At 46.0% G+C, this 23478-nt stretch overlaps 1 protein-coding gene across 22 annotated transcripts in view; it reads left to right on the forward strand.

Annotated features, from left to right (window-relative positions):
* ERI3 (ERI1 exoribonuclease family member 3) overlaps positions 1-23478 on the forward strand; it is a 235536-nt gene that overhangs the window by 11227 nt on the left and 200831 nt on the right. For 16 of the 22 annotated variants that reach the window (XM_039485189.1, XM_039485175.1, XM_039485191.1 and 13 more), the window contains exon 3: positions 16697-16971. In XM_039485189.1, the coding sequence (XP_039341123.1) occupies positions 16720-16971 (252 nt within the window). In that variant the 5' untranslated portion in view covers positions 16697-16719. The other 6 variants (XM_039485193.1, XM_039485186.1, XM_039485188.1 and 3 more) reach the window with 5 other exon arrangements.

The following is a 23478-nucleotide window of genomic DNA, read 5'->3' on the forward strand; positions in this document are numbered from 1 at the left end:
CTGAGTCTCCAGGCAAGACTGAGCAATTCCCCTGGTGCGGCCTCATGCAGGTGAGTCGTCGCATTGTAGCTCCCTTGCTGGACAATGGCTGTTGATGGTTGTTTGACACCCGCCAGCTCTGAACTCCAAACTCTGGAATATGTTCTGATTCCAAGTATGTTACTGTCAGGCCCCACCACATCCGTGGGAATGGACTGGCGGCGAACAGTACAACTTGCTACAAGAAATAGACTCCATCTCAGCTCTGCTGAGCTATTGGCCAACTCACTTGTCAGTCACTGGAGTAAGCCCAGCTCCACTGCCTCTGAGCTGATGGACTGGAACAAACAATGCTGCCAACCTCGGAGGGAAATCTTCATTTTAAATATCTTTGCTTCAATAGGTATGAGGCTGAGAGCCTTATGTTTGATATCTATGTCCACACTAGCCCTTTTGTCAATCAGGGGTGTGAAAAAAACACCCCATGACCAACAGCAGTTTCATGAACAGGAGCGCCAGGGTGGACAGCGCTACATCAGCGGGAGATGATCTCCCATCACCATGGCTACTGTCGCTCATTGGGGGCAGTTACCAGTGCCGCTGTACGACAGTGGTCTCCAAAGTGGGGTGTATGCACCCCACGGGGTGCGCAAGAGGATCCTTGGGGGTGCACGGCAGGAGGGTTTTGGGGTTTTTTTGCTTCGGCAGTTCAGGTGAGAGTTCGAGTGGCTTTTTTTTTTTGCTTCGGCAAAAATGGTAGAGCCGGCGCAGCAGGGGGTGCGTGCTCAACATTTTTTACTGATAGGGGTGCGCGATCAGAAACATTTGGAGACCACTGGTGTAGACATAGCCAACGAGGTCTTAAGCTTTCTTCTTTCATCATCAAAATGATTCTTTGTATTGTGATAGTGCCTAGAAACAACATTCATGGATCAGGCCCCCATTGTGCTAGATGCGTACAAACAGAGCGAAAAAATGGTCCCTCCTCCAAAGAGTTTACAGTCTAAGCACCAGACAAGAGGCAACCAGTGGGGACAGAGAGACAGAGGAGCACAGTGAGACAGTATTGGTCAGCATGACAGGCAGGGGGGGAGAGCTCACCAGATTCCCAACCTTTGTCATGTTTTCGAAGGCATTACAGCAAAGGAAAGTCTGGAGGAGCCCTTGCGGATATTTGTGGGGAGCACCTCCCACGAGGAAGGAAGCACAATTGTTTGTCCCCACTTTAAAACAGAAAAAACCCCGGTTGTTGGGATTGAACCTGGGACCTCTGGAAGTAAATGCATGAGCTTCTACTGAATGAGCTAAAAGCCACATAGCCCTTAGCTAAGGCTGTAGAGCAGACTCATTAATTTTTCTCTCGGTGCCACTAGATGGGACAGAGCACCATACCCAGGAGGTGTGTGGGTTACATTTGAAACATTTAACGAGTAGGTGGTGAAGGCTGGTATTTTTGGCTGATTGGAGGCAGGAGTTGACATCTCAATAGTGTCTGAGAGATGACGGGCAGGGTGAAGGACCCTGAATGTGAAGACAACTAGCTTATACTTTATGTGATGGAGCAGCAGGACCCTGTGGAAGAAGGCAAAGAGTGGAATGAAATAGTCAGTGATTAGCTAGGAAAATGTTTTTTTGCACCAGCATTTTGAATGGATCTGAGCCAGGCAATACTGCATTTGTCAAGGGCAAAGAAGACGAGATTGTGGTAGTCAAGCTGTGAGACGATGAAGGCCTGGATGAGAGTTTTAACAGTGTGTATGGATAGCAAAGGCTGGATGAGTATTAGCCAGGGCTTCTCAAACTGGGGGTCGGGACCGCACAGGGGTTTGTGAGGTTATTACATGGGGGGTCATGAGCTGTCAGCCTCCACCCCAAACCCTGCTTTGCCTCCAGCATTTATACTGGTGTTAAATATATAAAAAAGTGTTTTAATTTATAAGGGGACTTCGCACTCAGAGGCTTGCTGTGTGAAAGGGGTCACCAGTACAAAAGTTTGAGACTCATTGGTATTAGCAGTGTGGCTGGGTTGGAAAGGCTGTATCTTAGAAGCATAATGCAGAAAGAATTGGCATGATTTAGATCTACAGAGGGGGCCAGATCAAAAATGATACCCACATTATGGGTAGGGCTGTACTAAATTCACGGCCATTAAAAATACGTCACGGATCGTGAAATCTGGTGTCCCACCGTTAAATCTGGTCTTTTGTGTGCTTTTACAATATAATATACAGATTTCATGGGGGTGACCACCGATTCTCAAATTGGGGGTCCTGACCCGAAAGGGATTTTCAGGGGCATCACAAGGTTATTTTAGGGGGTCACAGTATTGCCACCCTGACTTCAGTGCTGCCTTCCGAGCTGGGCGGCTGGCCAACAGCCACTGATCTCCAGGCACCCAGCTCGGAAGGCAGCACCCCGCCAGCAGCAGCACAGAAGTCAAGGTGGCAATACCATACCGTGCTACCCTTACTTCTGTGCGGCTGCCTTCAGGGATGGGCAGCTGGAGTGTGGCGGCTGCTGACTGAGGGCCCAGCTCTGCAGGCAGCAGCGCAGAAGGAAGGGTGGCAATACCACACCAGGCCATCCTTACTTCTGCGCTGCTGCTGGCGGTGGCTCTGCCTTCAGAGCTGGGCTCCCAGCCAGCAGCTGCCACTCTCCAGCCGCCCAGCTTTCAAGGCAGCACCCCGCCAGCAGCAGCGCAGAAATAAGGGTAGCAGTACTGCAACCCCCCCTACAATATTCCCCCACAACTCCTTTTTGGGTCAGGATCCCGTGAAAGTTCAGATTTAAATACCTAAAATCATGAAATTTATTATTTTAAAAATCTTATGACCATGAAATTGACCAAAATGGACTGTGAATTTGGTAGGGCCCTAATTCTGGGCCTAAGTGACAGACAGGGTGGTCATGTCCCCAATGATTGAGGGAAGGGGGGAGGAGGGCAGCCTAAGATTCATCTAAGCTTAGATCAACAAATGAAGCTCTGATTGTTCAATATGTTTCCTTTATTAATATATATAATCACAGCTGTTGTCATTGATTCTAGCTGCACTCCAGCAGCCTCCACGACTGAGTCTGATCAAGGTACTCCGTGGAGAACAGACAGCATCTTCAGCTAGTTTGAGAAAGAGTTGAATTGTAATACGAACATAGCAGCAATGGTGCTCGCACTACCGACATAGTGAAAGGAGAGAGTCCTGCTGAGAAGAGTCCGAAATCTCACAAATAGGCTCCTGCACTTTTGAGATTTCTTAATCAAAGTGAATCCCCTGGACAAAAGCCTCTCCAAAGCATGCTGCTGACCAGAGCTGAGTGTGTGGTGATGACGGGTGTGCGGATCCATCATTTGCTATAGTTTTGGTTAAAGATTGTACAGAAAAAAAGGGGGGGAATATGTGATGGTTTGTGTGCTGTTTCTTTAAAACTGTGGCAGGAAGGAGCTTGGGCAGGTTCTAGGCAGAAAGAAGAGCTGCCGTAAAGCAGAGGGACAGACAGTAGCTTCAGGGACAAGACTACTTTCCATATTCTAATAAAGATTAATATTCCTAGGTTCCTTAATCCCCAAGGACCTGAGTCAAACCCCAGCTGCACTGCAGTGTTGCCAACTCTCACAACTTTAGGGCGAGTCTCACCATATTTGGTCTTTTTCTCAACCCCCCCCCCCCCACCTGCTGGAGGCCTGGGGCAGGAGGGAGATTTTGTGTAAGCGTCTAGCCCTCCTGGTGAGAGAAAGAAAAGTTTGAAAACCCTAAAGGCTCAAGAACCCGAAGGCAAAGAGAGAGAAACGGACCATATATTCAAAGTCTCATGGTGTCTGAACATGTGGGGTTGGCACCACCAATGCCCCCATACATGGTGCCAGTGACCCCCAAAGCTGGGACCCCGATTCCTGGCCATCGGCCCCCCACCGCCCACGGGGCCTGGCCCCACTGCCCCCCAGGACCCTGATTCCTGGCCATGGGCCCCACACCGCCCACAGGACCTGCCCCACTGCCCCCCATGGCTGGGACCCCAATTCCTGACCATCGGCCCCACACCGCCCACAGCACCTGCCCCACGGCCCCCCCGGACCCCGAGTCCTGGCCATGGGCCCCCCACCGCTCACCGGGCCGGGGCCCACTGCCCCCAGGACCCGATTCCTGGCCATGGGCCCCACGCTCACAGGACCTGGCCCCACTGCCCCCCAGCGCCCACGGGGCCTGGCCCCACTGCCCACAGGACCTGATTCCTGGCCACACCAGCGCCCACGGGGCCTGGCCCCACTGCCCCCCAGGACCCCGATTCCTGGCCATCGGCCCCCCCGCGCCCACGGGACCTGGCCCCACTGCCCCCCAGGCCCGGGGCCGCCTGCCCGCCCCGCCAGCGAGGCCTGGGCTGGGCCCTGCGCCCCCAGCGGAGGCGTCGAGCCTCGGTCCCCGCCCCGCCGCTGCCCCAGCCGCGCGCGCCCCGCCGGGGGCCGGGACTACAGGCCCCAGGATGCCGCGCGGCGCGCGCCCCCGCTGCCAGCCGCCCGCGCGGCTGCGTCCGGGTCGGCGGGGAGGAAGCCCCGCCCCGGCGGCGGAGCGGCCGCTCCGGTTGGCCGGCCGGGCTGCCGCTCAGAACGGGGTCGGGGGTCAGAGTGCGCGGAGGTGAGTCGCTGGCTTGGGGACTCGTGGTGCCGAATGTGGGGGGAAGGGCTGGCGCTGCCCCCGCTGTAAACACCCCACCGGCCCCCGGGGGCGGGGCGGCGGCCGGGGGGAGGGGGGGCAGGCCCAGGCCGGCCTGGCGGGGAGGGAGCGGGACCGGGACCCCCGCGGCTGGGCCGGGGGCTGCCCTGGGAACGGGCTCGGGGCCGGGCCGGGCCGGGGGGGCTGAGCTGGTTCTGTGCCCGGGCGGCAGGGGGGGTGGGAGCGTTTGGGGGCTGCAGCGGGGGGGGGGTATCTCGGGCTGGTAGGAGCGGCGGGCGGCAAAGGGGGGGGATGAGCCGGTCTCGCCCCCGTGGCCCAGGCCAGCAGCGGGAAGTTCGCCTGCAGCCATGGTGTGCGGCACGGGGCATTCTCGCGGCGCCTGAAGTGTTCCATCTCCCCGTGTGGCCCCACGTCTAGGAGTCTAGGAAGGAAGGAGGGAAACTCTGGATCTGGTTACGGAAGAGGGGCCCAGCATTGGGGCCCAGCGACTTTCGCCCTGTTTCAGTTCTGTGTTAAGTTGGGCCTCTGATCCCTGGGCAGTTGCTTGTTCTTCAGTAGAACTATTCGGACTGTGGCTCTTGTGGTCGCTCCCCAAAATTGTCGTCTGATTTTGATAAACCACTGTTAAGTCTTTGGGCAGCAGAAGGGGGGCTCAGGGGTTTGAGCATTGGCCTGCTAAACCCAGCGCTGTGAGTTCAATCCTTGAGGGGCCATTTAGGGAACTGGGGTAAAAATCTGCCTGGAGATTGGTCCTGCTTTGAGCAGTGGGTTGGACTAGATGCCTCCTGAGGTCCCTTCCAACTCTGATCCTCTATGATTCTAAGTTGATTGCCCACTGAACTGACTTAAAAGGGGCAAGAAATATTAAGAGGGATTTTGGAAATTCCTTTTGGGGTTTGGAGGTTCTGAAAGGGAATGAATGAGGGAGTCAATGGTTTGACTTATGAGATTACACTGATTGCACATCTTCTGAGTGTGAAAGAGCTTGAAACTCAGGAGTGAACTTGAGAGAGTTGAGAAATACAGTGTGTGTTTACTTGTTGTGTGACTGGTCACATGAATTTCTCCTCTCTCCCTTTTCTTGCTCCTGTAGTGTCACAGGTGTGACTTCTCTTAAACAGCATGAACAGATGTTGTGCCTTTTTCCTGATACTCTGTTGTAAGCCTTATGCCTGGTAGCTTTACATAGCAATGGGGCATTATTAGGAAATAAATCCAATGTAGACTTGGCTGGTTTTAGAAATAGAGTGGATTGATGGCTTCAGTTTCGTCTGATCTGTGGTATTCTTTAGGCCACAGCGCAAAGGGCTGGGCTGATAGGTTAGATTGCAACATATCTCAGCTCAGAAGAGATAAAGAAGGCTTTAATCAAATGCTTTGGGTTGTGGTATTTCTAAAAGGACTTGGTCCTGTCAGACACTGTAAGCTGCCCATTTTGAATGGTAACTTGAGGTACTTAATAGTTTTGGTGCTCTGTGCAATACCGTGGAGTTTCATAGCACTTTCATTGTAAACTTGGCAGTATAAGATTTCACACCAAGAATGGTTTCTTCTTAAATAAACAGTGTGTTAGAAATCCAAATGGTTACTCTTTAGGGTGGAGGTGGGTGGTGGAAGTGACTTCAGATGTACGTTTGTACCTTAAATTGTTAAGTTTGGGGTGGGTTCTCTGTAACTGAAATTTTGCAGGCTGTTAATTTATACTGTAGATGAAATGCTTCTATTGTTCTCGAGAGACCTTTTTCATGGCAGTTTCTTCTCTGAAGCATAGGTTGCTCTGCGTACAATAACGTGTGTGCACGCATTCATAAAAAAGCTTCATACGTGCATGTAGTCAGACTTGATTCTCACCAAAAGTAAGAAGACCGATTGCATTAAAAAGAAAATGCTAATTAGTTTGGACACTAATCAAAGAAGTCCCTGAATAAGTGTACACAGATTGAGATGACCTTTATTTCCATAGTTTTGAATGAAAGATATTTAGCTGGGACTTGATTCCTTTAGGAGGATTGCTATAGCTGCTACAATGCCTATCTTGTTTTGGCTGTGTTACTTTTAGTAGGTATTGAATTTTTCCTTTGTTTAATCTAGGAAATAAAGTTTTGAAAGACATTTGGCATGTAAAGTTCTTGCACTTGCACTTCCTCTGTTTTGATCTAATAATAACCTTTGCATGAACTGCACTGAACCTGTACAGCATATGGGAATGTTGATTCATGAACTAAATCTGAATGGGAATGGACACCATAAACTATATTAATTGGTGACTATTAAACAAATATACATATTTCCGAGTCTGCTATTGGGTGAGAAGGACACATAGTTGCTGCAGGTGGTGGTCCTGGAGAAGTGCAATAGAAGATGCTTTCTGTTGGTTCTGAACCATTTCCCCAGCATAGGACTGGGGGTGCTGTGATACTTGGGGGAGTGGGATGCAGTTTTGTAGATGAGAGGTAAAACTGAGGTCTCTGACCATTTTAGTCACTAAATATTCTCTGAGACATTTTTTTTAAACCTAAGAATAGAGTGGTTAATGATGCTGGCCAGATTCCAACTGGGTAATTGCATTGTGTCTCAGAATCTCTCCTGCATTTTAAGTTGGATAAGGATTCTTCACTTCCTGTCCTAAATTTCTTGGCAGTATAACTATGTACTGTTAGCATTGTTGTTTTTACCCTAGAGGTGGCTGGATTTCATTGCCCGTGGAAACTCTCTGTGCAGTACTTCTATCCCTTGCTGGATTTTTTCCCAGGATTATTGTGAATTGGTGTGGTTTCACAAAATCTGGTTTACCTGCCTTTTTGAAGTATCTTCCGGCCCTTATGACCTTCAGATTCTGCAGAAAGCAAACTTTCTTTAAAAATATCTAGACCTTATGATTGTATAGAGAACGACTCAAATGTGAACTAAATAGAAAATAATGCAGAATTGTCAACACCAAACTGTAGACAGCATTAAACAGTTGAGGTGTAAACCATCCTGTATGTCTCAGTTGAGTGTTAACTCTTGAGCCTGACAGTAACAGAGCCAGATTTTCAAATAATTTAGCTACACAACTGTGTACCCGATTTGAATCACAGCAATTGTGTGAGCAAATCAGGTAATCACATCTGCCAGGTACCATATAACCAAAGGGCAAAAAGACACAGTCTTAAAAGCGCCTGATATTTTTACTTTCCACTGAATTAAGCTATGTGTAACAGCAACTCTGCTAACTCCATTGCACTTAGGTGGGAGCTCAGCTGTGGATTGAGAGTTGCATGTGGCCTTAAATTATAAACCCAGCCCAAGGACCACAATTAAAAATATAACTTGGCCTTTTCCACAGAACACACTGAGGCCATCTGATGAAGGCACTATACCACGTACCAAATATATTCTTCCACGGTAGCTTTACAGTCTGTCTACTCATGCACTTCAGGTTTTTTTCCTCCCTCTACTTTCTCACTAAGGGGCAGTCCTGCTGTCCTTCCATGTGCAGAACTCCCGCAGATTTCAGCATGAGATCCATTTGTGTAGCCACTGCTGCTCTTGGGGAAAATTGAAAAATACAGTAAAATCTGTTTTAAGAGACCACTCAAGGAGCTAACAAAAGTTGGCTGCCTAGCAGAGTTGGCCTTGGAGCAGAATTGTATCTTGTATCTTTGGGAAATACTTCGGGGACAGCCCTGAGATAAGTGGTCTGGTGAGAGCTGCATCTTGATTAGGCTTCCCCGCAGTGTCAAGTAAGCTGTGATACCTGTTTCATTCCCAGCACACCGATTATCCATGCATTAGCCACAGGAAGTCCTCTTCTTAATTTTGCTCCTCCTCCTCCTCCTCAGTCTCTGTGATCTCACAAGACATTGTGTCTGTGACATCACTATGGAAACAGTTCTGATGGTCTATGCAGTGGTTTGGCATGGCGTATCTCTGAAGGAATGTGGGAGGAGCAGGGTGGTTAGATAGGAGAAAGCTTCCCTACTCATGGAATTCCCTCCCTGTTTTAGTCACTCCTCTCCTTCACATCCCTCTTTAACTCACTTCGCTCAAAATGCCTACACATAGTGAGTCAACCATGGTATTTTCTTTCAATTGAACTATCAATATGTGCGCATGCCTGAAATGAGTAACCACATGATCTCCCTGGAATAACCCTCATCCTCTCCACTGTTCTTCTCACTTGTGTCCCATCTAATTGTAGATTGTAAGGTTTTGGGAACGGGGGAAGGGCTAAGCACACTCTTGAGGATCTGTAAAGATAGATAGTTCAATAGTCCATTGTATTGGTGACAAGTAAGGAATAGGAACACTCCACAGACATTTCAGGGAGTGCTTTGGAAAACTTGCAATGTAACTTTCCCAGAATGTGGGTTTGCTACAAACAAACCCAACCAAAGGAATTAAACTAGGAAAATATATTGAACTAATGGTAAAAGGATATTGTCAGATGAATTGATTAAACCACTTTACCTGGTTTTCTAACACCACTTTAAATCATTACAACTGTTAGAATACTATGTTAATGTGTTTTTAATAAGTTTGAACAGTGCCGCTAGACTCACTAGTTTTTGTTTCTAGTCTTTAATTTTCTGGCTCTCAGGCCATGCCAAAGTGCTGTGATATTTGGGTTGCAAACACTGCAAGAAAAGACTTGGTATTTAAAAAAAAATGTAAAGTTCACTTTAAAAAAAAAAAAAGTCATGGACATGTAAGCCTCAATCTGATAGAAACATCTGTACCAAATCTAAACGTGGGCCCATGTTTGGTCTGAAAGTGTCCTGTTAAATGCTGACTAAAGTGTGACCATTCTTGGGCTGTAAGTCTGGGCTGCTGTTGCTGCCTTAATGCTAGGGTTTGCTTGTTCTTAGATCGTGGCTTCCCGCTTCTCCCAATTTGAGGCTACATTATCACTCCAGACTGTCAGCCTGAACAGTGAATGTGTCTGCTCTTGGGCGGAAAGCAGGCTGTTGAATTATCTGACTGTCTCATTTTGTCCTTGTATGATTTTGATTTGTTTTAATTAGTAAAATTTAAATATTAGTATTATGCACAAAGAACCGGTAAAGCTAAGATTCATAGACTAATTTGTCTCTCTGTGCACAAATTAGTTACAGGCATGAATGCCATTCATCCTACAAACCACAGGGCGTACATACATATGCAATGCATTTATTTGTGGAATCAGGTCTCATACTTCTACTGCCAGTGGAGAAAGTTGCTTAAAGTGCCCTGATCACTTCATGACTGGCACTGGTTGTTAGTTTCTCATCCCTCTAGCGCAGGGGTTCCCATACTGTGGTATGTGTACCCCTGGGGGTACAGGAGACATCTCTGGGGGATACACGGGGAAAATTGTGTAATGGTGGATATTATTTATTTATTTTTATTTACTGCATTTTCATAATAGGCTACTCAGATGACGCTTTGAAACTCTGAGAATTTGTTTTATAAAATACAGGAGTTAATTTACTTCAAGATGTACCAACGAGAACACAGAGACACTGGCCTATCATAGAATCATAGACTATCAGGGCTGGAAGGGACCTCAGGAGGTCATCTAGTCCAACCCCCTGCTCAAAGCAGGACCAATTCCCAACTAAATCATCCCAGCCAGGGCTTTGTCAAGCCTGACCTTAAAAACCTCTCGGGAAGGAGATTCCGCCACCTCCCTAGGGAACCTATTCCAGTGCTTCACCACCCTCCTAGTGAAAAAGTTTTTCCTAATATCCAACCTAAACCTCCCCCACTGCAACTTGAGACCATTACTCCTTGTTCTGTCATCAGGTACCACTGTGAACAGTCTAGATCCATCCTCTTTGGAACCCCCTTTCAGGTAGTTGAAAGCAGCTATCAAATCCCCCCTCATTCTTCTCTTCTGCAGGCTAAACAATCCCAGTTCCCTCAGCCTCTCCTCATAAGTCGTGCTCCAGCCCCCTAATCATTTTTGTTGCCCTCCGCTGGACTCCAATTTTTCCACATCCTTCTTGTAGTGTGGGGCCCAAAACTGGACACAGTACTCCAGATGAGGCCTCACCAATGTCGAATAGAGGGGAATGATCACATCCCTCGATCTGCTGGCAATGCCCCTACTTATACAGCCCAAAATACCGTTAGCCTTCTTGGCAACAAGGGCACACTGGCTCATATCCAGCTTCTCGTCCACTGTAACCCCTAGGTCCTTTTCTGCAGAACTGCTTCCTAGCCATTTGGTCCCTAGTCTGTAACTGTGTATGGGATTCTTCTGTCCTAAGTGCAGGACTCTGCACTTGTCCTTGTTGAACCTCATCATATTTCTTTTGGCCCAATCCTCTAATTTGTCTAGGTCCCTCTGTATCCTATCCTTACCCTCCAGCGTATCTACCACTCCTCCCAGTTTAGTGTCATCTGCAAACTTGCTGAGAGTGCAGCCCATGCCATCCTCCAGATCATTAATGAAGATATTGAACAAAACCGGCCCCAGGACCGACCCTTGGGGCACTCCACTTGAAACCAGCTGCCAACTAGACATGGAGCCGTTGATCACTACCTGTTGAGCCCGACGATCTAGCCAGCTTTCTGTCCACCTTATAGTCCAATCATCCAGCCCATACTTCTTTAACTTGCTGGCAAGAATACTGTGGGAGACTGTATCAAAAGCTTTGCTAAAGTCAAGGAATAACACATCCGCTCCTTTCCCCTCATCCACAGACCCAGTTATCTCCTCATAGAAGGCAATTAGGTTAGTCAGGCATGACTTGCCCTTGGTGAATCCATGCTGACTGTTCCTGATCACTTTCCTCTCCTCTAAGTGCTTCAGAATTGAAAAGAAGGGATCTTGAAAGGTCATTGAGTCCAGCCCCCTGCCTTCACTAGCAGGACCAAATACTGATTTTTGCCCCAGCTCCCCAAGTAGCCCCCTCAAGGACTGAATTTACAACCCTGGGTTTAGCAGGCCAATGCTCAAACCACTGAGCTATCCCTCCCCCCTGGGACGGATACAGATCCCTCATCTCCAATCACTGTACAGTGCGGGCTCAGTTGCCCAGTCTGAGTTAAGAACCTAGGGTTTTTTCCCAGTTGTATAGGTCCCGCTATAACTCTGTCTGTACTTAACGGTGAAATATGTACAGATGGCTAAAGACAGGTAGTGTTAAAAAGAACACACGCACTATCCGTGATGAGAATGGTAGGTGTACGTGGGCAGCTGGTAGATCTGGAATGGGGTATGCAATAAGAAAAATTCGGAACCTCTGCTCAGGGGTTCTCGCAACAAATTTTTTGGTGACCTCAGTGTGTGGCCACCAAGTCTTGCTGGTGGCCGCTCTGGCAGTTTTTCCTAAAATACTTTAGGAAAAACAAATAAATATGCACATGCACACGTCCAAATTGTAATTTATTTACATAGGATTTTTTTTATTTTGCAGACTCAATAATTAAAAAAAAAAAAAAAGTAGTACAGTTGTCTCTCTTCTTTACTGGACCTAAACAGAATAGAAACACAAATAAGATGCTTTACACATTCTTGTCTTTTTTGTTGTTTCTTTTTCTTTTTTGGTTGCTTTTTTTAGACTTACTAGCAGGTAAGTCTGCTGCTGTGAAAAGTGATACTTGTATGTTAATACACCTGTACCTCGGTATAACATTGTCCTTGGGAGCCAAAAAATCTTACCGCGTTATAGGTGAAACCGTGTTACATTGAACTTGCTTTGATCCACCGGAGTGCGCAGCCCTCCCCCCCCGGGGCACTGCTTTACCGCGTTATATCCAAATTCATATTATATCGGGTGGCGTTATGTCGAGGTAGCAGTGTATCACTTTTCACAACCTCCCTGCTAGCTACTAAGTCTGCTGTGAAAAGTGATAATAACAAACATACAAATATCACTTTTCACAGCAGACTTACTCAGCCCAGGGACAAATTAAGCCCTGGATAGGGAGATGGTTGGGAGGCAGTGGGGGGCCAGAGGTCATGGGGGAAATGAATAGGGGGCCAGGAGAGGCAGTAGGGGCCAGCTGTGAGGGGGGGGCAACCACGGGACCCCAGGGCTGAAGCATGACCCCACTGCCCCGGGCAAGTGGGGAACTCACTGGCTACCTACTCCTCCAGCATTTGTGTCTCTGTGGGAGGGGGTGGGGCGTAGGGCCCACTCCCAGCTGGTGGCCCCAGGGTAGGGGCCCCTGCTTCCCCCACTCCAGTCTCCACCCAGGAGGCTGTGGCCGTGAGAAAAGCCCCTGGTGGCCGCATGCAAGAGTGCTGCTCTAGTGGATGCTTGTGGTTCCCAATAAGCAGTTCTCTCCGATTCATTCCTCTTGAGACCTGAAGTGAGAGAGGCGCCAGTGCAAGTTCTTCTCTGGACAGTTAGTGAGGCATCTGGCAGCCAAGCCCGTACAGCCGGTGCTTGCCTGGCTTTTGGCTTTCCTTGCTTTCTAGAGCTCAGCTGTGGTGCTTTGCCATCATTTACATGGCACACCGATGAGGAAGAAAGCTGACTGGCCTGGGTTTGCCCCATGCCATTCTGGAGACAGAATAACTGCAGGTCAGACTAACTTCCAGGATTTTGTAAGCAATAGTTACTGGTTACAGCAAGTGAAGTCATGTGTGACATACAGTAATACACAGCCTATAAAACGAATCTTATCTCCCACCTGTAGCCCCCCTCCCATGTTATTGGGAGTTACGAATGTAAATGCTGTAACTTTTCCTATGTCTGTGTACAATCTGTCAACATACTTCATGAAGTCCAGCCACAGTTTACAATCCCATGACAGTTAATATATATATCTGTATAAGGAATTGTAGCTGGATAATGTGAAGCATTAAACTGGTTGGACTGAGTGCCAGATGTGGCAGTCGACACGGAGATTATAATCTGTCCCTGTGTGCATAAAATACATTTATCACACTTCATTTGGGTTTGGAAATTGAATCATTCAACACGTGAATTGATCAGGGTAGTGTAGGGTTTGTATTTTCTTTTTAAAGCTGTGTTCTGACTGAGTATCTGCATTGCTGTGTGTTGGAATAAATATTGGATAATTAGGAGTGTCTTGCATCTTCTGTCGTAGCCATAAATGCTTTACACGGGTTTTAATAAATAGCATCTGCTCACCAGCTCCCTAATGTTCTGAGACACTCTGAGCTCGCCGAGGAAGACGTTCCAGGTATTTTGGGAAGAGACTGGAAGTCTAGAGTAGAGACTGGCTAATATTATAGTTAAGACTTCACTTGCCAAAAAAGCGGAGAGCAAAAGTTTGCTATTGGATTGTTCCTAGTCATGTGCTGGCTGTCAAGGGGATTAGCAAAATGTCCCCTCGCATGCGCTGTTCAGTGCTTAGCTGTATCTACACAGTAATGGTCTTACCTAGCCATGTATATTATGTTATTGGATGTATTTGATTTAAGGGGCTATTGTCTGACTCCCTCCCCAACTTCCGTTGTATTTTTTCCCTTTTCAGAGTAGGTTAAATCATAGAAATGTAGGACAGGCAGGAAGGGCCTTCAGAGTCATTAAATCCAGCCCCCTGTGCTGAGCAGGACCAAGTAAATTTAGATCATCCCTGACAGGTGTTTGTCCATTCTGTTCTTAAAAATCTCCAGTGATGGGGATTCCACAGCCTCCCCAGGAAACTATTCCAGAGCTTACCTACCCTGAGAGTTAGAAAGTTTTTCCTAATATCTAACCTAAATCTCCCGTGCTGCAGGTGAAGCCCATTGCTTCTGGTCCTAGCTGCAGTGGACATGGAGAACAATTGGCCACAGTCCTCTTTATAACAGCCCTGAACATATTTGAAGTCTGTGATCAAGTCCCCCCTCAGTTTTCTTTTCTAAAGACCAGTCTCCACCACAACAAATTATTAGCAGCTTTGTTCCGAGATGTTGTATCTGCTCTGGTGGACCTTCAGCTCCACAGCTGACAGCTCTGAAGATCTTAAGCATAAATATCTGTTATCCAGGATAGGTTAGATATGAATGGAAGTGATTTCTATTCGGCTGTAATTAATCTATTAATGGCAATAAAAGTATGAGATGGAAAAGTGGTAGGTCTTGCTGAACACCTTTAGGATAAATACAATGTTAGGCTTGCAGGGCAGCTCTTGATTATGGTTTTATAACTGAGGTTTTTAGTTTTCCAGGCGTCTCTTGCTTGCAATGCTGCTTTAATAAAATATACAGCCTCAAAAAATGAAAGCCAGGAGGTACAACCAGTTTATGCCCCGAAAGTCAGACTGCAGGAAGTGACTCCATATTAAACCTCCTCAGTCTCTGATTTCCACCTGTGATATGCATGTGTGTTTCTTTAACACAAAATCCTTCTAAGGGAAGGTTACAAAATGTGTATTTACCTAATGCACATGACCTGCTCAGCTGCAATTATCTCCTAATCTGGTCTTTCTGAGTTTCTCTGGGTCTCTCAGGTAAATACAGGTTTAGCTGTTCTTCAAGGCATATTACCTCATTAAGTGTGTATTTTGGCACGTGCATTATTTACCTGATAGACTAACAGATACAAAGGAGCAGTTGCTGTCTGTGCAAATAACCACGGTAAATAACCACGGTGTTGTTCGTGAATGATCGTCCTCTGGTTTCTTTGAGGCAGTTTTTATTTTGTTGTGTAAATCTGGCTACTTGTCATCTCCACTAAGGGGTGCTTCCTGCCCTCCGTGCAGGTGCTGGAGGCATTGTGTGCACACCCAGGGGAGTCTGCGCTTAGTTCCGCTGCACTAAGAAACTAAACAAAAGCAAGACGTGTCCCTTCTTGCATGGAAGGAAGGAAGTCTGTACTGCTCCCAGCGTCTAGACACCTGCTGTCCTGTGTCTTCTATCCATTCTAGCTTGTGAGCTCCTTGGAAGCATGGACTGTGCTGCCCTATAGATGTGCTGTGCACACTGGGAACTGTATGCTCAGAACAGCGGTGGTGCAGGCAGTGACACCAGTAGTTGCCCCACCACTGGCTTGGCCCTGCCTGTAGGGGCTGAACTGAGTTCAGTCTCCATGCTTGGTTGCTGGCCTAGGGGCTAGATGTGGTGGGTTTTGGGGTGATTGAGATCCACCTGCTAGGAACCGGATTTCAGATAAACCACTGAAAGGCCAGGTAGCAAATACTGACCTGGGCTGACTTTGAACTGGCATCCTAGTTGAAAGACTCTGTTACCTGTCCCTGACCCATGCATTCCTGGAGAACAGCATTTAAAAAAAAAAAAAATTAAAAAAAGAAATCATTTGAAACTTCTTCCTCTCCCCTCCCCCGTCCAAAACCCCAGATGCCAGAGGGTCACATTATGGATGAGTGATCTGTAAAACTACCACAAAGTTTTTAAGTCCTAAGAGTATAAATAAAAAATAAAAGTGGGTGGGATTTTTATAGGGGAGAGGGAGGAATGAATTAAACTTAATCAGTTTGGGTTTTGTTGGAAGGAAAATGCACCCCTTAAATGTCAACATTTTAGATCAGTTCCCCCTACCACCTCTGTCCTCCCCCACCCTGAAAACCCCCCGCTGAGCAAGAGATTGTGTGTGGCACCTGAACCCTGTTGAGAGCAACCAGGCGGGATGCCCTATGGAAGCATGTTATCAAGAGGCTGATATACTGGGTGAGAGGGGGAGAAAAGCTGACTAACGTGTGGGGAGTGGAATTGGCTTGAGCTGGGGGGCTTGGGGCCAAGCGGAAGGCATCTGCACTTGTCTCATTGTGCCTGACTCCTATTGTTTGCAACTTCTGTTACCAGTGTACATGTATCAAGAGACTAAGGGTCTTTCCACAGACTTCAGTAAGCTTTGCATCAGACCCCTAAGCTATCTAGATAGTGTCCTGTAGCATGCAGACGCCTGATCTGGCCCCTGGAGCAGTGACTGGTGTCTCTGCCTCTTAATGTAGAGCTATTCACAGCGGTTAATTTCTAGGTTGCTAGTGGGTCTAGACGCTGTCTAGTGTATTTGCAATAGGTCATGGTATTGCCTGGGGTTTTTAGTGGAACCTTTCATCCAAAGGCCACGAGAGTGTCTGTTACAAAATGGCTAGGTTGAGGAGATGGCAATAGAAGTGAGATGTGTGCACATTAGTAACACAAGCCCCTCTCTCTTTCTAAGTTTCAGATGCCTCTGGATGTTCAATGATAGCACTCTTCCATACTGGAGCAGCAAAGATTCCTCCAACCTTACTTCCAAGGGTGAGACAAGCTCTGTGCTCCCACCGCCTACGTTGCTTTCTCCAGGGGTGCGGCTCCACCTTAAACAGGAAACTGGCGTCCCACGGCTTTGGCGCGTCCATGGCAGCAATGTCATCCTTCCCTCCACAGAGATATCACTACTTCTTAGTGTTGGATTTTGAGGCCACTTGTGACAAACCACAGATTCACCCTCAGGTAAATATCCATTTATTCTTCCTTTGCAAACTGCTGCCTCCGCCCTGTGAAGTGGGATGCAGTGTCTGTCCCTTCACATCCCCACCAACGGCTCTGAGGTTTACCCCATGGCCTCCCAGTTCTATGCACGCTTCCTCAGCAGCTGTTCTCGGCCCAAGTGGTTTCTGATGAGCAATATGAGGCATTCCTGCCCCTTAAAATGGCCGTCGGCTGCACTGCCAACTTATCAGCACAAAGGGAATGAAACCGGGGACCTTGGCCTCCATCAAGACAGCAGTGAAAAGACATTTGTTGTCTGAGACACTTTACCTGTCTTAGGCCTTAAATGCGTCTCACCTCTCTGGCGGGGGGGTGGATTGAGCTGGTCTTAGCCGGGAACGTTGTATTATTGGCACTCTCCAGCCCGCCTCATCCATTTCTGCAGGGAAAACATGTTTCTCGCCTATAAAGTTATGCAGGAAGCAGTCTGGATGTGAATGTATGCAGGGCTGCTCGTCGGAGTCTGCAGGTCTTTAGTCATAAGAGCTTTGAAAAGTGTGAACTTTCCCAGGCTCGTCTTATCTGGGTGTTTAACTCTGAAGTCCAACGATAATCAAATAATTAAAATAGAAACCTCCAGCTACACTGGGATTTTGGATGCATCTCGAGAGTGCCACTTGCAGCTTCTCACCCCTGAAACTAAAACCAGATGTAGACCTCTCCGTGTGTCTTCTGCAAATGGTTGTTTCCTTGACAGTGGGATGCAAAATTAATTAATAACTATATTTTCAGTAGGGCTATCAAGCTATTAAAAAATTAATTGTGTGATTAATTGCACTGTTAAAGAATAATAGAATGCCATTTATTTAAATATTTTTGGATGTTTTCTACATTTTCAAAGGTAAGGTAATAATTGGAGATATACCAATCTCCTAGAACTGGAAGGGACCTTGAAAGGTCATTGAGTCCAGCCCCCTGCCTTCACTAGCAGGACCAATTTTTTTGCCCCAGATCCCTAAGTGGCCCCCTCAAGGATTGAACTCACAACCCTGGGTTTAGCAGGCCAATGCTCAAACCACTGAGCTATCCTTGTCCTCCCCCCCCATTGATTTCAATTACCATGCCGAGTACAGTGCTCACTTTATATTATCTTTTATTACAAATATTTGCTCAGTAAAAAACAAAAGAAATAGTATTTTTCACTTCACCTAATACAAGTACTGTAGTGCAATCTCTTTATCATGAAAGTTGAACTTACAAATATAGAATTATGTACAAAAAACCCCCTGCATTCAAAAATAAAACAGTGTAAAATTTTAGAGCCTACAAGTCCACTTAGTCCTATTTCTTGTTCAGCCAATTGCTCAGACAAACAAGTTTGTTTACATTTGCAGGAGATAATGCTGCCCGCTTCTTGTTCACAGCGTCACCTGAAAGTGAGAACAGACGTTTGCATGACACTATTGTAGCCGGTGTCTCAAGATATTTACGTGCCAGATACAGTTAAAGATTCATTTGTCCCCTTCATGCTTCAACCACCCTTCCAGAAGACATGTGTCCATGCTGATGGCGGGTTCTGCTCGATCACGATCCAAAGCAGAGCGGACTGATGCATGTTCATTTTCATCATCTGAGTCAGATGCCAGCAACAGAAGATTGATTTTCTTTTTTGGTGGTTCAGTTCTGTAGTTTCCGCATCAGAGTGTTGCTCTTTTAAGGCTTCTGAAAGCAAGCTCCACACCTCGTCTCTCAGATTTTGGAAGGCACTTCAGATTCTTAAACCCTGGGTCTCGAGTGCTGTAGCTATTTTTAGAAATCTCACATTGGTACCTTCTTTGCGTTTTGTCAAATCTGCAGTGTTCTTAAAACAAACAACATGTGCTGGGTCATCATCCGAGACTGGTATAACGTGAAATATATTGAAAAATATGGATAAAACAGAACAGGAGACATACAATTCTTCCCTAAGGAATTCAGTCACAAATATAATTAATGAATTTTTTTTTTAAACGAGAATCATCAGCATGGAAGCGTGTCCTCGGGAATGGTGGCCAAAGCATGGAGAGGCATATCAATGTTTAGCGTATCTGGCATGTAAGTACCTTGCAATGCCAGCTACAAAAGTGCCATGCAAGCGCCTGTTCTCACTTTCAGGTGACATTGTAAATAAGAAGCAGGCAACATTATCTCCCGTTAATGTAAACAAACTTGTTTGTGTTAGCGATTGGCTGAAGAAAGAGTAAGACTGAGTGGACTTGTAGGCTCTAAAGTTTTACACTGTTTTGTTTTTTTCAGTGCAGTTATGTAACAAAAAATTCTACATTTGTAAGTTGCACTTTTATGATAGCGATTGCACTTCAGTAGTTGTATGTGGTGAATTGAAAAATACTATTTCTTTATCATTTTTACAGTGCAAGTATTTGTAATAAAAATAATATAAAGTGAGCACTATACACTTTGTATTTTGTATTTTAATTGAAATTAATATATTTGAAAATGTAGAAAACATCCACAAATATTTAATAATTTTTATTGGTATTTTATTGTTTAACAGTGCGATTAAAAGTGTGATTAATCACGATTAATATGTTAATCTCAATATTTTTGAGTTAATCACATGAGTTAACTGCAATTAATCAACAGCCCTAATTTTCAATCATTAACATAAGAACAGCCATACTGGATCAGACCTATGGTCCATCTAGCCCAGTATCCTGCTTTCTGATAATGGAGGGTGCCAGATGCTTCAGAGGGTATGAACAGAGCAGGCAGTCATTGAGTGATCCATCCCCTGTGGCTCATTCCCAGCTTCTGGCACACAGATGTTAGGGACACCCAGAGCATGAGCTTGTACCCTGACCATCTTGGCTAATAGCCATTGATGGACCTATCTTCCATGAACTTTTCTAATTCTTTTTTGAACCCTGTTATAGTTTTGGCCTTCACAAAATCCCCTGGCAAGGAGTTCCACAGGTTGACTGTGCATTATGTACTTTCTTTTCTTTGTTTTAAACCTGCTGCCTATTAATTTAATTCACTTACCCCTGATTCTTGTGTTATGTGAAGGAGTAAATAACACTTCCTTATTCACTTTCTCCACACCAGTCACAATTTTATAGACTTCTGTCATTTTCCCCCCTTAGTCGTCTCTTTTCCAAGCTGAAAAGTCCTAGTCTTTTTCATGTCTCTTCATATGGAACCTGTTCCATACCCTTAATCATTTTGTTGCCCTTCTCGGTACCTTTTCCATTTGTAATGTATCTTTTTTGAGGTGGCTACCAGAACTGTACGCAGAATTCAAGGTTCCGGCATATCATGGATACATATAATGGTATTATGATATTTTCTGTCTTATTATCTACACTTTTCCGAACATTCTGTTCGCTTTTTTGACTGCTGGTGCACAGTGAGTGGATGTTTTCAGAGAACTATCCACAATGACTCCAAGGGCTCTTTTTTTGAGTGGTGACGGCTAATTTAGACCCTATCATTCTGTATGTATAGTTGGCATTATGTTTTCCAATGTGCATTACTTTGCATTTATTAACATTAAATTTCATCTGCCGTTTTTTTTGCCCAGTCACCCAGTTTTGTGAGATCCCTTTATAACTCCTCACAGTCTGCTCTGAATTTATTTATCTTGAGTAGTTTTGTATCATCTGCAGATTTTGCCACTTCACTGTTTACCCCTTTTTCCAGATCATTTAGGAATATGTTGAACAGCACAAGTCCCAGTACAGACCCCTGGGGGACAGCACTGTTCACCTTTCCATTGTGAAAACCGACCATTTATTCCTGCCCTTTTTTTCCTGTCTTTTAACTAGTTACTGATCCATGAGAGGCCCTTCCCTCTTATCTCATGACACTTACTTTGCTTAAGAGCCTTTGGTGAGGGACTTTGTCAAAGGTTTTCTGAAAGTCCAAATACGCTAGATAACCTTTGTCCACATGTTTGATCCTCTCAAAGAATTCTAATAAATTGGTGAGGCATGATTTCCCTTTATAGAAGCCAGGTTGACTTTTCCCCCACAAATCGTGTTCATTTATGTTTATGATAATTCTGTTCTTTATTATAGTTTCATCCAGTTTGGCTGGTACTGAAGTTAGGCTTACCAGCCTGTAATTATCAGGATCACTTCCGGAGACATTAGCTATCCTCCAGTCATCTGGTCCAGAGGCTGATTGAAGTGATAAGTTACATACCACAGTTAGTAATTCTGCAATTTCATATTTGAGTTCCTTCAGAACTCTTAGCTGATTACCATCTGGTCCTGGCGACTTATTACTATTTTACTTTATCAATTTGTTCCAAAACCACCTCTCTTGACACCTTAATCTGAGGCAGTTCCTCAGAGTTGACACCTAAAATTAATTGCTTGGGTGTGAGACTCTCCCTCACATCCTCTGCAGTGAAGACTGATGCAAAGAATTTATTTAGCTTCTCTGAAATGTCCCTATCTTACTTGAGTGCTCCTTTAGCACCTCGATTGTCCAGTGGCCCCACTGACGGTTTGGCAGGCTTCCTGCTTCTGATGGACTTAAAACATTTTTTTTGCTGTTAGTTTTTGAGTCTTTTGCTACCTGTTCTTCAAGTTCTTTTTTTGGTCTGCCTAATTATACTTTTACATTGGACTTGCCAGAGTTTATCAATGTGGGTCTTGGATTTCTGTTTTTATTGAGTAGTTTTATTCACTCAGATGTTACCCAGGGCCCAGCGTGGTAATGAACAGCCAGAATTGTAGTGTCTCAAAATAGTCACAAGATTTGGTTCCTGTAAACTTCATCTACACTGGGAATTTGACCAGTCGCTGGCATTGGCTGTTAGCAGTGGGTGTCTGATGGTATGCTAATGGCTTTGTCTCATTTGTACGGAAAGTTAAACAGTTTTCAACTCTGGCTCAGGGCGTCTCAGTACTGAGAACTATTGTAAGAAAACAGTTCTTTAGTTGATAAAGACCTGCCTTAACCTGGATCTTTACTTAGAATTACTGTAGACTTTTAAAGAGGGGTTTGCAGGTCTGGATTGAGCATTCATAGCATCTCCCCATGCAATGTCTTGCTCTGAGCAGGGCTGTCGGTTTCTCATGTCTGTGGAAACAATTCACCGGAAAATTGCCTCCTGTGGAATTTTGTCTTCCTGAGGCAATGCTGTGGCTTTGCATCTAGTTCTGCTGGACAAGCCATCGCCTCTGTCCAAGTGAGATGTCAGGATATTTCTTGCACGCCCAGCTTCGGGTGCACAGACCTGTCAAAACTGCAAATTGGTTCTACCTTGTCCTTTTTGATATGGGTTTGGTCTGTGCACATTTTGATGCAAAACCATGAGGCATGTGGAGCTGGTTTACAGCTGGTAGTAAAATGGAGCATGAGTGGAATATGATTACTACTGTTTTAAGGAGCTTTGTCCCCAAGTCCTTGCCGTGAAAGTAATGGTTTGGACTAGTGCAGATCTGCTATATATTTTGTTGGTGAGATGGAACCTTTAAGGTGGGGATGTTCTTCGATTTTGTTTTTTAATTATCTGTGTTCAGTACCTGCCTGCATCATGCCAGGGCTGACAGTACCTCTCCTCTGCAAAAACAAATTAGCCTGAAAACTAAAGAAATGATGCTTACTATGGTTCTTACTGCACTGGAATCAGCACAGCTGATAAGGCTTAGCGAAAGTCTCCTCAGAAAAGCAACCATGTAAAAATGGGACCTTCCCATTCACTGTGTCTGAGTCACCTGTTTACTGACATACATGTGTTTTGCTACTGTTAGTTCTCTGGGCTTTTCAGTGCTATCGGTGAGCATGCTGACTTTATGCTGCCTTAGCCAGCATTGTCCCTGGAGATACCTAAGTTCCAGTTACGGAATCTTTTACTGGTAGCGATGTAAGATGCAGAGGTTTGGTCTGAGCACAGGATTTGGAGCCAGGAACAGCCAAGTCTTAATCTTACCTCTGCCACTGGTTCCTTCTATGACCTGGAGCAGCTCAATTAACTTCTCTGCCTCAGTTTCATCACGGTAAGATAAGATCATGGGGTGCTGTCAGGAGAGCGCTTTGAAGATGAAGATGCTGTATACATGCTAAGTCAGGGGTGGGCAAACTTTTTGTCCCGAGGGCCACATCTGGGTATGGAAATTGTATGGCGGGCCATGAATGCTCACGAAATTGGGGGTTGGGGTGCGGGAGGGGGTGAGGGCTCTGGCTGGGGGTGCGGTCTCTGGGGTGGGGCCTGAAATGAGGAGTTCAGGGTGCGGGAGCGGGCTCTGGGCTGGGGCAGAAGGGGTTGGAGTATGGGGAGGGGGCAACTTCATCTTTAAAAAATATAAACCACCCTTATTATAGCAACAAGCCTAGAATACTAGGTACTCAGGTGGTCACCTGTAGGTACTGGTTGAGAACTAAGCAGGCCTGGACCAATCCGTTATTGGCAGGCCAATAAGATCATCTGCTTTAAAGCATTCGCAGTGCCCCGTGGCTTAACAGCTCACTGAGACCAATGACTAATGGCAAGTCTATGCTACAAAAATAAGTTCACCG

The sequence above is a fragment of the Mauremys reevesii genome, linkage group 8 (assembly GCF_016161935.1).
Source record: "Mauremys reevesii isolate NIE-2019 linkage group 8, ASM1616193v1, whole genome shotgun sequence".
Taxonomy (NCBI): Eukaryota; Metazoa; Chordata; order Testudines; family Geoemydidae; genus Mauremys; species Mauremys reevesii.